General features: G+C 37.5%; 1 protein-coding gene across 1 annotated transcript; it reads right to left on the bottom strand.

Annotated features, from left to right (window-relative positions):
- Positions 1 to 788: 788 nt before the first annotated feature.
- Positions 789 to 3,292, bottom strand: LOC113019126 (uncharacterized). Its single transcript, XM_026162668.1, has 2 exons — positions 3,262 to 3,292; positions 789 to 2,187 (listed from the first exon to the last, which is right to left on the bottom strand). Exon 2 carries the CDS (start codon positions 2,152 to 2,154, stop codon positions 1,051 to 1,053), a length of 1,104 nt encoding a protein of 367 aa, XP_026018453.1. The 5' UTR covers positions 2,155 to 2,187; positions 3,262 to 3,292; the 3' UTR covers positions 789 to 1,050.
- Positions 3,293 to 13,542: the final 10,250 nt, after the last annotated feature.

The following is a 13,542-nucleotide window of genomic DNA, read 5'->3' as shown; positions in this document are numbered from 1 at the left end:
ATTAAAATCTGTTGTGGAGATTTGGATGATGTTTTACAAAAAAGAGAAAATGTGTTTGTAATGTGTCTCCAGGCTGTCTGTTTTCTTCCCTCTCATTTTACTTGCCATTTCCCTGGGTACGAAGACTGCAGCCTGTTGCCCATTTGTGAATCTAAAGCTAACTGGAGGAAGGAGGCTTTGAATGGACCAACCAGGAATAAGGAGAGGCTCATAAAAGGAAACTCGCCTATGGTTAGAGGCGGCTTTCTCGTCCTCCTCGCTAAGGATCGTTTGGCACATGTGTTGAGCTGCCCTGCAGCATTCAATTTGTTTGTGAGAGGTTTGTGGTGGTAGTAAGAGGGCTGGGTAACTCTGGGGGAACCTGTACATTTTCACACATGTTTTCTGTTAAAAAACACTAGGTAAGTAGGTTGGTGCCACCCATAATGTTTTGAGCTTATTTTGTGAGATGAGGATTAGGATCGTCTTTCTTTGCTGTTTCCCTCTTAGAGTAAATCTCAGCTAGGTTCTGGTTTTGTCTCTTTGGCACAACCTAGCGCTCCCTTTCTCCCCCACATTGTTGTATAAGCTGTTGTTATGTGTGGTTGGGGTTTACTTTTGTTGTTTGTTTGTTTTTGTTTTTTTGAGAAGTTGATCTGTCAAAACCAGGCATAACAGTGTTAAAAAAAGAAACAACTTTAATTAAAAAGGATATTTTTTTATTACAGTATTTGTGTAGTTGCTGTAATTTGTCACATAATCACATTTATAGTGCATTCTGCGTGTACTTATTCTTCTGTGTTATACATTGGCTTTAAAATCACAGTAGGGGTACAATAATCATCTTAATCTCTGATTTAAAATTCCTTTCATCCAATTTTAAATTAAATTAATAGAACATAAAGTACAGCCATCTGAATAATAGTGCTATCAACTTTTAACTTGGCCCTCATCCATCTAGTCAGTTTTTTAAGTGATTTTAGTGTCCACAGTTGCAAATACTTGGGAAATAAATACTACATGTAGCTGATTTCAGAGTTATGATCGAGTCAAACTTCATAGCACAGAGACTTAATTCCAGTTTTGCCTGTTATATGCAGTAATTGCATTTGTATTAACATGAACCCTTGGACAAATTAAGCCCTGTTGTTGCTGCTGCTGCCATTGCTGTGGTGGTGGTTGTTGCTGCCATGGTTGTGGTGGTTGTGGTGATTGTTGCTGCGATTGTTGTAGTGGTGGTTGTTGCTGCCATGGTCGTGGTGGTTGTGGTAATTGTTGCTGTGATTGTTGTGGCAGTTGCTGCAGCCCTTGTTCTTGTAGCTCCCATTGTTGTGGTTGTTGTTCTTCTTCTGCTGCAGACATCTTCAAAATTGAATAGCACAAGAGTCCATCGAGAAAGACTTGAAAGTTTGTGAAATAATACACATTTACATAAATTATAAAATAGTCTTCTATTGGCAGCCCAGAGATGGTCCGACTATAGATCAGGTAATCAAGAACAAAAACCGGAAGGTAGACAACTAAGAAGGTGCACAATGCAACAGTTACAATTCGTAGCTTGTCTTTTTTCCTCCCTGTGAGTTTAGATTTTGCAGTTATTGCCAAAGCCAGTCCGCAGGTGAGAACTTCTTGCATGTATAGTACTTCAATGGTGTAGTGCACAGAACTATAGTATAAAACACAAATCAATAAAGACACCACAGAGAAAACACAACGTAGTTTGGAACCCAGGTGTGGGTGGCAGAGGTAAAGGATTGAAATGAGGGCAGTCAGGAGATGTATCATCACTAAATACCGTCTTGAAAACATCCACAGGTTTTCGGTGTACAAACATGTGTTTCCAGGACAGGTAGCTGCAACCAGGTGACTTCCTAAGGTCATTGCTCCGATGACATTTAGAACATCGATGAAAATCAGAGCAAAAAGAGAGACATGGGTGTTCTGAACACCTTTGAGGTTCCCATGGTCACATGAGAAGGACGTGATGAAGCTTCTCTTAAAAAGACTGAGTGCACCTCTTTGGTCCCAGAAGGCACCAATATAGGTAGCCAGGCCCAGCAGAGAGGTGGACAGGAGAATTCCTCCAGCCAAGTTGGTGTTTACCACAACACCCCAGTTGAATTCCATTTTTGGGCCATAGGGCGATTTGCTCATCACATGTGTGATGTTCTCCATGATGTGGTGGTCTTAACCAGCTTTGTGAACCTGCTGGAGGAGAGAGAAAAACAACATATTTTCAATTGAATATTTTGTTGTTCTGACCTTATTTGTTTCAAGGAAGACACTGTTTACAATGCGATAAGTCATATATGTTTTTTAAATCAGAACTGTGCAGTAGCTCTTTGCAAGACTTTCCTATGGCTTATTTTTGTGAAAAGGTAACCGAACATTGAAGTATAATAAAATTGAATGAATACACAGGCAAACACAGCTTTATTTCAAGCCAAATTCAAATTTTTAATGAATTCATGTTTATTATGTAGAACACAAGGAGAAAAAAAAGAGATTTGCTTTAAAGGTTATAACCTATGTTGTAGCTGTGTGACTTTTACTCGACTGAAAAAAACTGAAAAATGTATTGAGCATAGGGAACAGAATCACTCGGAAATAAGTTTAGACTCCAATTTCTCAAGATGTAATACTGTGAAGCATCACAGTCGTCATCATCAACTTAAAATAAAATGCTCTGCAACAGTCCAACACTTCACCACAGTATTGCAAATTAACTACTGTAGTATTTTCATGGAACATAGTTAGTAACAAGACTGTTTTGAAAATGTAAGTGATACAAAGTACAGATATTTGCCTTAAAATACAGAGAGTAAAAGTTAAATGTTGTCAGAAAAATAAAAATTCAACCATAACTCAAGACCAGATTTAACTATACAATTTTTTTGGTTTCAATCTAAATGTTTAGATTTTTTGCCAGGAAATGAAGATTTAATAGAATTTCCTAGAAACCCACATTTGTTCATATTTAAAAAATAATCAGTTAGAGTAGAGCAGTCCTAAAGTGCTGATCACCTCAGAAACAAATATTAAATACATAGAGAACAACAAAGTTTTACACGATGGTTGTGCAGTGCAGACAGGTTTGCTTCCCTTTAAGTTTTTCTTTAAATACAGAAACTTTGAACATGTTTTTAAAAAATAAACATATAAAAAAATAGACACTGAACCAACCCCTTTTCAGAAAGAATACAATACTACAAAACTATTAGTATCAGATAGATCATATATAACAAGACTTCGGGGGTGAAATGAAAAAATATCCAATCTTACCTGACAGACAGTCTATGCTGATGAGTTGTGCCCAGGAGAAAACTACAAACTGCTGTGAGTTGCATATTTATAGTAGTAAAGTATGTTGTAAAACTCATTATTCAAGCCCATGACTCGTTATCTTTACTTTTATTATCAGAAACACTCAAAACAGGATTCTTTGCCCTCATAAACTTGACACAATCATTTAGAGAGAAATGCAACCGAAGCATGAAACCAAAGGTTTAGTTGTTCAAATAATCAGGAACATTAAGGAAAATGTGTTTTGTATAATCTAAAAGTATACAAATCAAGTCAATTTAATGTGATTACATTAAAAGGCAGCTTTTGGGAGCATGAATATTCTGATGAGTGCATGGCAGAGCCCACCCTGGTATTTTCTGATATTGAGGATGAGTCGGATAAAATAGAGATTAAAATTGTGATGTGGATGATTTAAATTTATCAGGGGAAAAGGGGGAATATCTGTGAATGTTTTACCCTTTAAAACCTGAACCATGAAATAACTGCCAGAAACGTTTTTGATTATGGAGTGTCTGTTGAACATTCAGACAAAATATATAAAAAATATATCAAATTTTAATCTGCATCTGAGTTTTAATTTGTATCACATTTGCTACATTAGCCACATTTTTCCAATGTAGTCATTAAACATGTGCTTGCAATAAATTGCAATTAAACATGCAATTTATATCATTTTTTGAGGTCACACTGATCATGTAGAAGTGTCAAAAACTCACAGAAACACACATCAAGTATGATACGCTTGGCTTTAAAGGGTTAAGAGAAAAAAACTAGAGAAAGATTTTATGGAATGCTGACCTGTTAACGCTGTAGGGTCAAACCACCAGAGTACTTCAACACTTTATTTTTCCTCTATCAAACAAAAAAAAGTACTTAGTAACTAGTTTTTGTTGTTGGGTTTTCTTTGTACTTTTCCATGCATCAATAAAACAAAAACACTCAGACACTCAATCAGTCACTGAATATTTTGGGGAAAGTGTTCACACGTCAATAATTTAAAGGTATTTGCAACAATTTGTTTTTCAAAGTACTGCTTTTGCATTTCTATATTTATTTAAAACATAGTCTTTAAAAGATTTAAAAATCACTGCACTCTGTTTTAATGACATTATGGATGTGCAATAAGTTGTCATAAAGCTTATGACCATGTTACTCAAGTTCATGTAGTATGTAAGTATAGTAGCCAAAGCTTATTAGTATAGTATACAGTATATAGTAGTATAGAGATACCTCTGTTTTTTTTTTTATCGGGGCAATCGTGGCTCAAGAGTTGGGAGTTCACCTTGTAATGGGAAGGTTGCCGGTTCGAGCCCCGGCTTGGACAGTCTCGGTCGTTGTGTCCTTGGGCAAGACACTTCACCCGTTGCCTACTGGTGGTGGTCAGAGGGCCCGGTGGCGCAAGCGTCCGGCAGCCTCGCCTCTGTCAGTGCGCCCCAGGGCAGCTGTGGCTACAGTGTAGCTTGCTATCACCAGTGGGTGAATGACTGGATGTGTGAAGCACTTTTGGGGTCCATAGGGATTAGTAAAGCGCTATACAACTACATGCCATTTACCATCTTGTACAAGTGTTCTAAATCTTGCAAAGAGGTTGCACTATGCCTGCATGTATCTGTCACTTAGATGAGCATGAGATGACCTTCTTTTATGGAATTTCCCTGTTCAGCAAAAAGTGAGAAAAACAGACTATTGTGCAACTTTAGTGCACAGACTGAGGTCAAGATGGAGGGTGTGTCTCTGTGTGTGACACAGAGACACACCACCTGTGGTGGTGCTGAAGCCATGCACTTTACCCACTTTATATGCATGTATGTGTTGGAAATTTTAGGGTAGACGCAGGAAACCCTTCATGAAGAATTATGATTTGTTTTATCCAGATATTGTGGCTCAAATGGTGCATTCAGTCTGGCTACTCTTTGTCTTTTCTTTCCTTCCAAGGTGAAATAAAAATGAGTTACATATATAGTCCATTTTATTAGTACTGGGACAGTTACACATTTCTTGTTGTTCATGTTGGAATAGATTTTTTTTTTTTAAATCACAGTAAGAGTGTAATGATTGTCATGTCTTATTTTATCTGTACTCCATCCATATATAAGATATATAACCATCCACTAAAAAAACTGCTAAAAATTAGCTTTTACAAAAGTTTTTCTTCAACAAACAAAATCAAATCAAATGACATGAAGCTGATTTTACTGTTCACAAATATTAATAGTAGATCAGTCCAAAATTGTGAATCAGTCACTGTGACCTTGTGATGATGTCTCATAGCAAACTTCATGGTGCAGAGACTTGATTCCTGTTATGCAGTAACTGCAATTGTGTTACTTGAATAATTTAAGCCTGTTGTTGGTGGTTGCTGCTGCTCTTCTTCTTGTTGTTATTCCCATTGCTGTGGTTCGTCTTCTACTACACCTTCTTCAGCAGACAATTTCAGAATTAAGCAGCACAGGAGTCCATCGAGACAGACTTTATAATTTATAATATTGCTCTGATGTAATATTTACAGTATAATGAGAAAAGTACAGGATTTTTAAAATATATTCAACCACCTTTACCCGTAAACAGCTGCTGGCAGTGGTTTACACAAAGCATAATAGAGTTTTCCTAAGAAGAGTACAGGTTTTCTTTGTTTGTCCACATTTAGTGTCCACTCTCTTTGTCAATATCTGCAGTAGCAGATCATGAGGAGCAGAGGGAGAACCCAAATGCATGGAGACGGGAATTAACAGAAGGTGAGTCATTTACTAAGGCTGTTTGGTGAATAATCCAAGAAGGAGAAAACCAAACTGAAACAAGGACATAAACAGGAAACCTAAACTAGGAAACAAAACACTAGAAACCTGAAACTCTTGGACAAGATGACCTGATGTTAAACCTTACAAGTGAGGAGGGGAGGGTGCACTTTCTTTTAACCACGACTGCAGAATGACTCTCTCTGACAATACAAATAATATCAATCACTGTTTAAGTCAAAGCCTGAGTCTTGTTCTGAATTATGTCAAAGAAAGTCAACATCTTGATTTCTTCTTCTTTTTTCTGTCTATTTATTTTTACAATTTAAATTACTACTTTATATTTTTACAATTAAAATCTACTTTGTAATGGAATAAATATCAGTTACAGCCAATGCCTATCTGAAAGTTGCTTGAGCTGCATACAGTGAAAAACAAAGAAGTAACCAAAGAAAACTCCCTCACAAACTACAGGAGCTAGTTGGTTAGGGACAAGTTTGTTTCCTTTAAACTTTTCATCAGGAAAATAGACCTCAAACAGCTACATTTTTTGACTGAACCCTTTTAACAACGAATGGGAAAGATTATACAACCTCTGGTCAAACAGGAAAAAACAATAAGAGATTTAAATGTTTTCTTCTTCTGTATCCCATAATTTGAGAACACATATTTATATTTTAATGTGCTTGTTACGGTCTGGCTGGCAGACCGTGGGGAGATGGGGAAATAGGACCCAAACGCCGGACTTCTTCAGTGCAACAGTGTTTATTTACAAGGTGGTGAAGTAAACAACAATAAATCCCCAGTTTCCCAGACTCCCGTGTAGTGTCTTCTTCCCAAAAGTCCCCGTGTAGTGCTCTCTGCCCCAGCGTCCCTGCACTCCCGGAGCTCACTGCTCTATCTCGTCCCACACTCCTCCTGAGGGGAAAACAATAGAGGCAGCCGTTACAACTCATACACTCAGGCATACACTCACACTTGACTGTGCTTGAAGACTGCCGTGTAGTCAAACGCAATAATCCCACATCGGTGGAAGCTCCATTGCTCATCTAAATAGCTCCCCTGACGAGACCAGATGAGGAGCAGGTGTGCGGCAAGGACTTCGGGTGTGGCCAGCCCTCAAGTCAGGCCACGCCCCCAGGGTTGAAGGTGCCTGTAACTTGGCCACAGAAGAAAGGCAACACACACACCTGCCTACATACAGATGTGCACAGGGGCAGTGCAGACAACACACCAAATAATAATAACAACAATAATAACAAAAGCAGTCATAGTCCCCACTGCTCACGGACCCCGAGTCCCCAGAGCCGGGTCCGTGACAGTGCTAGTCATGAAATATAGAAAATTAGGGGTGAAAACAAAAGAAAAAGATGAATATTACCTGATCTGTAGAGGGTAGCAATCACTTGTCTCTAGGAGCAAACTACTCAGTGGCAAATCCTCAGTGTTTGAATTGCATATTTAGGGTAATAAAGTACCTTGTAAACTCAAGGATTCAGCATATGACGTGTTTTTTTTCCCTCTTATCATAAAACCCACACAGGTGCTTGTATCTAGTGCATGAAAAGCATTCATTTCCATTATTCCCCATTAAAAGCATAAACCTTAGCTTACCACACAGTTTGTTTGTTTGTTTTTACCGTGTTAATAGTACAGCAGCCTCTGAAAAAGCATCCATTTATAGCATGATTCATTTCCCATAAATTCATCCATTTCTCCATTTCTAAATTCATCCATATCCCATCATCAGTTTGTTACCTGTTGAAATTCAGAGCTTCAGATGGAGCCTGAGCAGTCAGGCTTTATAGCATCATGTTTTTGATGTTTTTTGATGTTTTTAAGGGCTTTGTCTTACTGAAAGCACAGATTTGCCATCATTTAACTGGATACGAACATATTTATTAATATTGTGACTTGAGTGTACTGTTTTTGCTGTATGGCATGAGGCAAAGCTGATGTTATTTTCAGAGCACCTGCATATGGATCTCTGTCAGTGTGTAAGATGGACATAGATTCAAGGTCTGAAGAGAGACAGTAGTTCTCTACACCTGCATTCTTTCCAGTGACTACCAATCAGAAATACTTTCAGACTGTATATAATGTCATTATAATAAAGTCTTTGGGACAACAACCCTTAGTTCCCATCCTCTGATCTTAGTATGCAGTTTCCTGATGTGGATAAACAATTTTTAGGATATGCTTGTTGGTTGATATTTTGTAACACACAAGTCATTAACCAATGGACATTTCCTGTCCTCAGTTCTAGAGTCTCGTACTCCTCTCAGTCTGGTTTCAATAGAACAACTTCACTTCATTAACCAGTGGGTGGCATCATTGTGCTACAGGAATCTTTTACATAGTCTATTGTGTAGTCACTGAGGAGTACGTGCACACACATGAAACAATAGCTGGATAGACTCACTCATAGAGTCAAAGGGCACTGAAGCATCTGGATTTACTTTTTTTATAGTCCATAAAAAGATTACTGCTTCATTGCTGTATGATTGTGGACTTCGTGTTCACTGCTTGAATTGTACGAACCAAAAAGACCTTAAACTGGACTGGAAGTAACAATAATATTGTGTTGGATTACAATACTGCTTGCTACTATGTTCCAACATTATGCTATGTTCTTATTTCGGTCAATTTTGATGGTGCTCTAACTTAAAGGACCGATACAGCCAAAAGAGATTTGGATCCCTTTTACTTACTCATTCAAGATTTAGAGGAAAATTGATGAGTAACTGGGCTGTGTTGTGGACATTACAGCTTTTATCCAGGGCCAAAGAGAAAAAATATATAAATTGCTTTCTTGGTTTTTCAGCTGAACCTCGATATTTTCCTCAAGGTCCTGAAACCATCTTGTTATAGGTCACTTGGAGAGTGCGTCTTTTTTCCCTCCGGGCATAATGCCACAGGAGAGCCCACCAAACACTCTTCGATAAACTAGATTTTGATAAAATCAGAAAATGGGTTACTGTTTCTTGGGCTTTTGTGGAAAATCACAAAGCTGGTCTTGACTGCTCTATTCCTGAATGTGGAAAGCTTAGTAAAAACTCCCTGTTACTTGTGCAGCTTTGCTAGCGCATGTCTGGTCCCATATTTCTCTGCATCTCACGTAATGGAAATTCTGAACTGAAATACAATACACGTTAAATACACCAACCTGCTTTCCACAATCTAAGTGCACACCTTTGCCTCTAACTCCAGTAAATAAATACTTAGAAGTCTATGTTTTCAAAGTTGTATTTTGAATTTCCACAAAACTGAAAAAAAAACTTATAAGTCATTCTCTAATTGGGAGTTTATCAAAGAATATGTTGGTTGAAATAGGAAAAACTGAATGACGTATACTTATTTATGTCTCTATCTTTATTTCCCATTCACTCTATTGGACCAGGTGTCAGTAGCTCACCAGGCTGAGTAGATGACCAGTATATCACCATTCTGCCCCAGTGGTTTGATGTTGTCTTTCTCCTTGCCGGTCTGCCTTACTGTCCTATATAACAATGAAGGTATAAATGCCTAGAAATAAATCTAACAATGCTGCAAATCAAACTTTAGCCAAGCCCTCACCCAAAAGGAAATTGATCTCAACGTCCACAGATACTTGATGAATGGACAGCAAAGGCCAATGAGATGAGAACTGTGAGACAATTTGCCTGCTATAGGCAATATCAAATATCAAAAACATCAACTCTTGGACAGTGTGTCTGTTGCTGAGATTAAGGGAGTTGAGTCCTGGTTTAATATTATCCATTTTACTGGCAACATTGAACTGTTTCTTATGGCTTATATGGCTTAGAGGTGGTTTGCACAATGACTGAAGTTATGTCCTGGGTTAATGATCTTCTTGAAAGCACTGCGTTAGTAACTTATTCAAATGCCTAATATAACAGCACCCTCTGGTGGCTGTGTAGTCCATTAAGTGTAGGGGTTGTAGTGAGACTCAGGAGCGTACTTCTATGTGAAGAAAGGAATGCAGTTAGTTAGTGTGACAGAAGAGGATGCTTTGGATAGAGTGAGATGGAGGCAGCTGATCTGTGTGGCAAATGGAGCAGCTGAAGGAATGAGAAGGCATTATTTACTTTTCCAGAAGCATCAAATCTTGCACATTCAAAACCCTAATGTTGTTGGGGGTGGTGTAGTTGTAAAATGTTTTAAAAAAACATTGCAGTTGTGAGGCCACTACTTTTTTCCAAAATTTTAGTAACAAAAGAAGCTTTGACATCCAGGCCAAGGAGTTTCAGCAAGCACTGTATCAATGCCTGTTTAAAAGTTACAAGAACGTCTACTAAAGTAGCCATATACGATCTGTTTTCCTATTCACAGTGTGAGGATAAACATCTTTTTGCTCACGTAAAGTACATGAGAAACAAAAATACTTGCATTTGGTTTTGTGCATTGTCATCAAGCAAGCATTTTAAATGTTTTAATAGAAGCAGCAGTGGCTGACTTTAACTTTCATGTAAACATTGAGGATTCAATGTCTGGAATTCAGGCATGAAATCAAAAGAAAAACACTGAAAACTTATTTCCAAGGGCTGCTAATGATTTGTCCCCAAGATTAGGGGTGGGTATCATCATTGATTTCTATAACTCATTTGAATCTGGTTCACAAGGTCCAGATTGGATTCAGTTTTGATCACATCATTCAAACTAAAATCTATTAGAAATTGATTTTTTTAAATCCACCCCTACCCAAGGTGATTACAACTGATAATCATTGCCTTTTAGAGCTATTTAGAACTATAAAGTAGATTGTAATACTTGTAAAACTTTAAGCATATGCCCTTTTTTAGTTCCTTCTAGTATTGTAACCTGTTAAGGTGCTTGCATTGACTCCTGAAAGAGCATTCACTTAATTCCCATGAAGTTGAATCAGATTAATGATTCAGCTATTTTGCCACAGTGACAAGAGCTGTGTTTGGAGTAAAGTTGATGCTTTCCAACCTAAGAAAATTGAACCAACTGTTAAGCATGGTGGTGGTAGTATCATGCTCTGTGGTTGTTTTGCTACCATTGCAATTGCTGATACATCAGATGGCATAATGAAAGAGGCCTACCCACAAATTCTTAAGCTTCACCTCAAATTCACAAATAGATGGTTAAAACTTTGAGACAGTTGGGTGTTACAACAGGAAAATGATCCCAAAAACATGGATTTAAATGCTATGTAATGTTATGTTATTTATTTTAAAACAGTATTTAAAATCAAATAATGTCAGAGAGATTACAATGGTGATGACCATTTCTGATTTCATCTTTATTACATTCATGTTAAGATGAATAAGACAGGAAGTACAGCCAACTACAAAATACTGATACAAATCAACCTTTGCTTAAGCCCTTGCCTCCTATTTAACAAATAATGTCAAATACGTTTAAAGAAGAAATGAACAATGTCCACAGACATAGATAGTTAAAGCCTGAATAGCAAAGATACATGAGTTAAGAGTTGCGAGCCAATTACTAATTACATTTGCAAAAACAGCAAACCATTGACCTTCAAAATCCTGGTGTTGCTGCTCCTGCTACACTTGTTACTGTTGTAGTTGTAGCTCCCATTGCTGTTGTTGTTCTTCTTCAGCAGCTGACAACTTCAGGATTAAGCAACACAGAAGTCCATTCATAATCAGGTGACAGTTTGTGAAAAACAAAACATTCACGTAAATTGCATCGTACTCGTCTGTCACCTTCCTGTTGTCAGTGCTGTAAATTAAGCATTCAAGAATAAAACTGGGTAAGAAAACAACTAAGAAAGTGCACATTGCAAGAATCCCAATCAGGTCCTTCACTGTGGCAGCAGAAGGTAATTCAGGTGGCACTCTAAATTTTGCAGCGATACCCAGAACCAATCCAAAAGTAAAAATTGCCATCATGTATGCTGCCCACTGGATGAAGAAAGTATAAAATGGGATCAGAGCACACATGATTAAGTAAATAATTGCAAAGGTACAGCGTATTTTAGTTTCCTGTTGTGGGTTGCAGAGGTAAACAAGCGAAAAATAGGCAGTTAGGAGATGGAAAATCACTCCGAACCATCGCGAAATAAAACATATCAGAACAGTGTAGATACAGGTATATTTCAAGTTGCAGGCAGAAGTAGCCATCTGACTTCCCAAGATTATTGCTGCGATTACGTTTACAATATCCATGGAAATCACAGAGATAAGAGGTCCGTGGATGTTGTGAACACCTCTGGAGCTGAATTGGTGGCATGAGTAGGGCATCCACCAGCTTCTTTTAAGAAGAACAAGTCCATCACGTTGATACCAGAAGGCCCAGATATAGGTGGCAACTCCGAGGAGGGTGTAACCGAGAAGAATTCCTGCACCCAAGTCAGGATTTCTCACAACACCCACAGTATTGTTGGATGATGTGTCTTGTCCATAGGACCAATCACTGATAAGACTTGTGATGTTCTCCATAGCTTTGTAGTCTTAATTAGCTTAATAAGCTTTGTGGGCATGCAGGAGGAGAAAGAAGAAAAAACATCTAGATCAACACTTTATCAAAGACATTAAATATTCACATGTAATACTGATCTGTTTTTCCAGTTACAGTGTGAGGATAAACATCTTTTTACTTGTTCTCATAAAGTGCACAAGAATGAATATTCAACAAACTTTACTTTAAGTAGCTGTTGCTACCAACAGTTTTGGGTGTTAAACCATATAATCACCATTATATAATCATTTTTATTATTTACAGTGTGGCACAAATAACATGCGGTAGAGTGCCAGTACTGTTTATTTTTGGTTCATCAACCACCTGCTTCATAGTCAACATTTGACCTGAAAGTCTAACTTAAGGAAGTGATTTTAATTCCGTTTCTTCAACGCCAGCGAGCAGCTACCTAATCTTTACTCTCACAGAGTTCAATTATCTTTTCTTAACAGTGCTGCAGACTGAAGCAAAAATGTAGTTTTCATTAGCAATATATAATTTGAACAGTGTATCTTTGTATCAAACACTTACATATAACTTTCATGATCGAAGGGAATAATAATGAGAAGGCACAACCTCGAACACAGAAAAGAACAACGTGTTTAAATCATTAAAAGCATTTTGTACTCATTGTGCCCATAAAAAAATAAAACTCGTGAAAAAAAGGTTAAAATCCATCTTACCTGATATACAGAGGTTACTGTCCACAAAGTAAAAGTAACAAGTGAGAAACATTGTCTCTTTCAGCTGCAACTTTAGGGATATAAAGCAGATCATAAAACTAAGAATTCAAGCACATGCCCTCTTTTATTTCATCTAACCATCAGACTAGTCATAATCTATGCAGGTGCTTGTATCTATTGCATAAAAACATTAGGTTAAGTCCCATTAAGTTAAATAGGATCAAACAAAATTTTTAACTGATATGGCTGATGTGATATCAGTAATTTAAAAAGTCAGAAGATTGGGAAATCTTCAGATATAAGAGGAATATTATCATAAGAGAAAAACAAGAGCAGCATTTTATGTAATCTTTTTCTGACCTTTGTCTGCAAGTTATGTATTAATCCAC

The sequence above is a fragment of the Astatotilapia calliptera genome, chromosome 3 (genome assembly GCF_900246225.1).
Source record: "Astatotilapia calliptera chromosome 3, fAstCal1.2, whole genome shotgun sequence".
Taxonomy (NCBI): domain Eukaryota; kingdom Metazoa; phylum Chordata; class Actinopteri; order Cichliformes; family Cichlidae; genus Astatotilapia; species Astatotilapia calliptera.
This window is presented reverse-complemented; position numbering and strand designations above follow the sequence as displayed.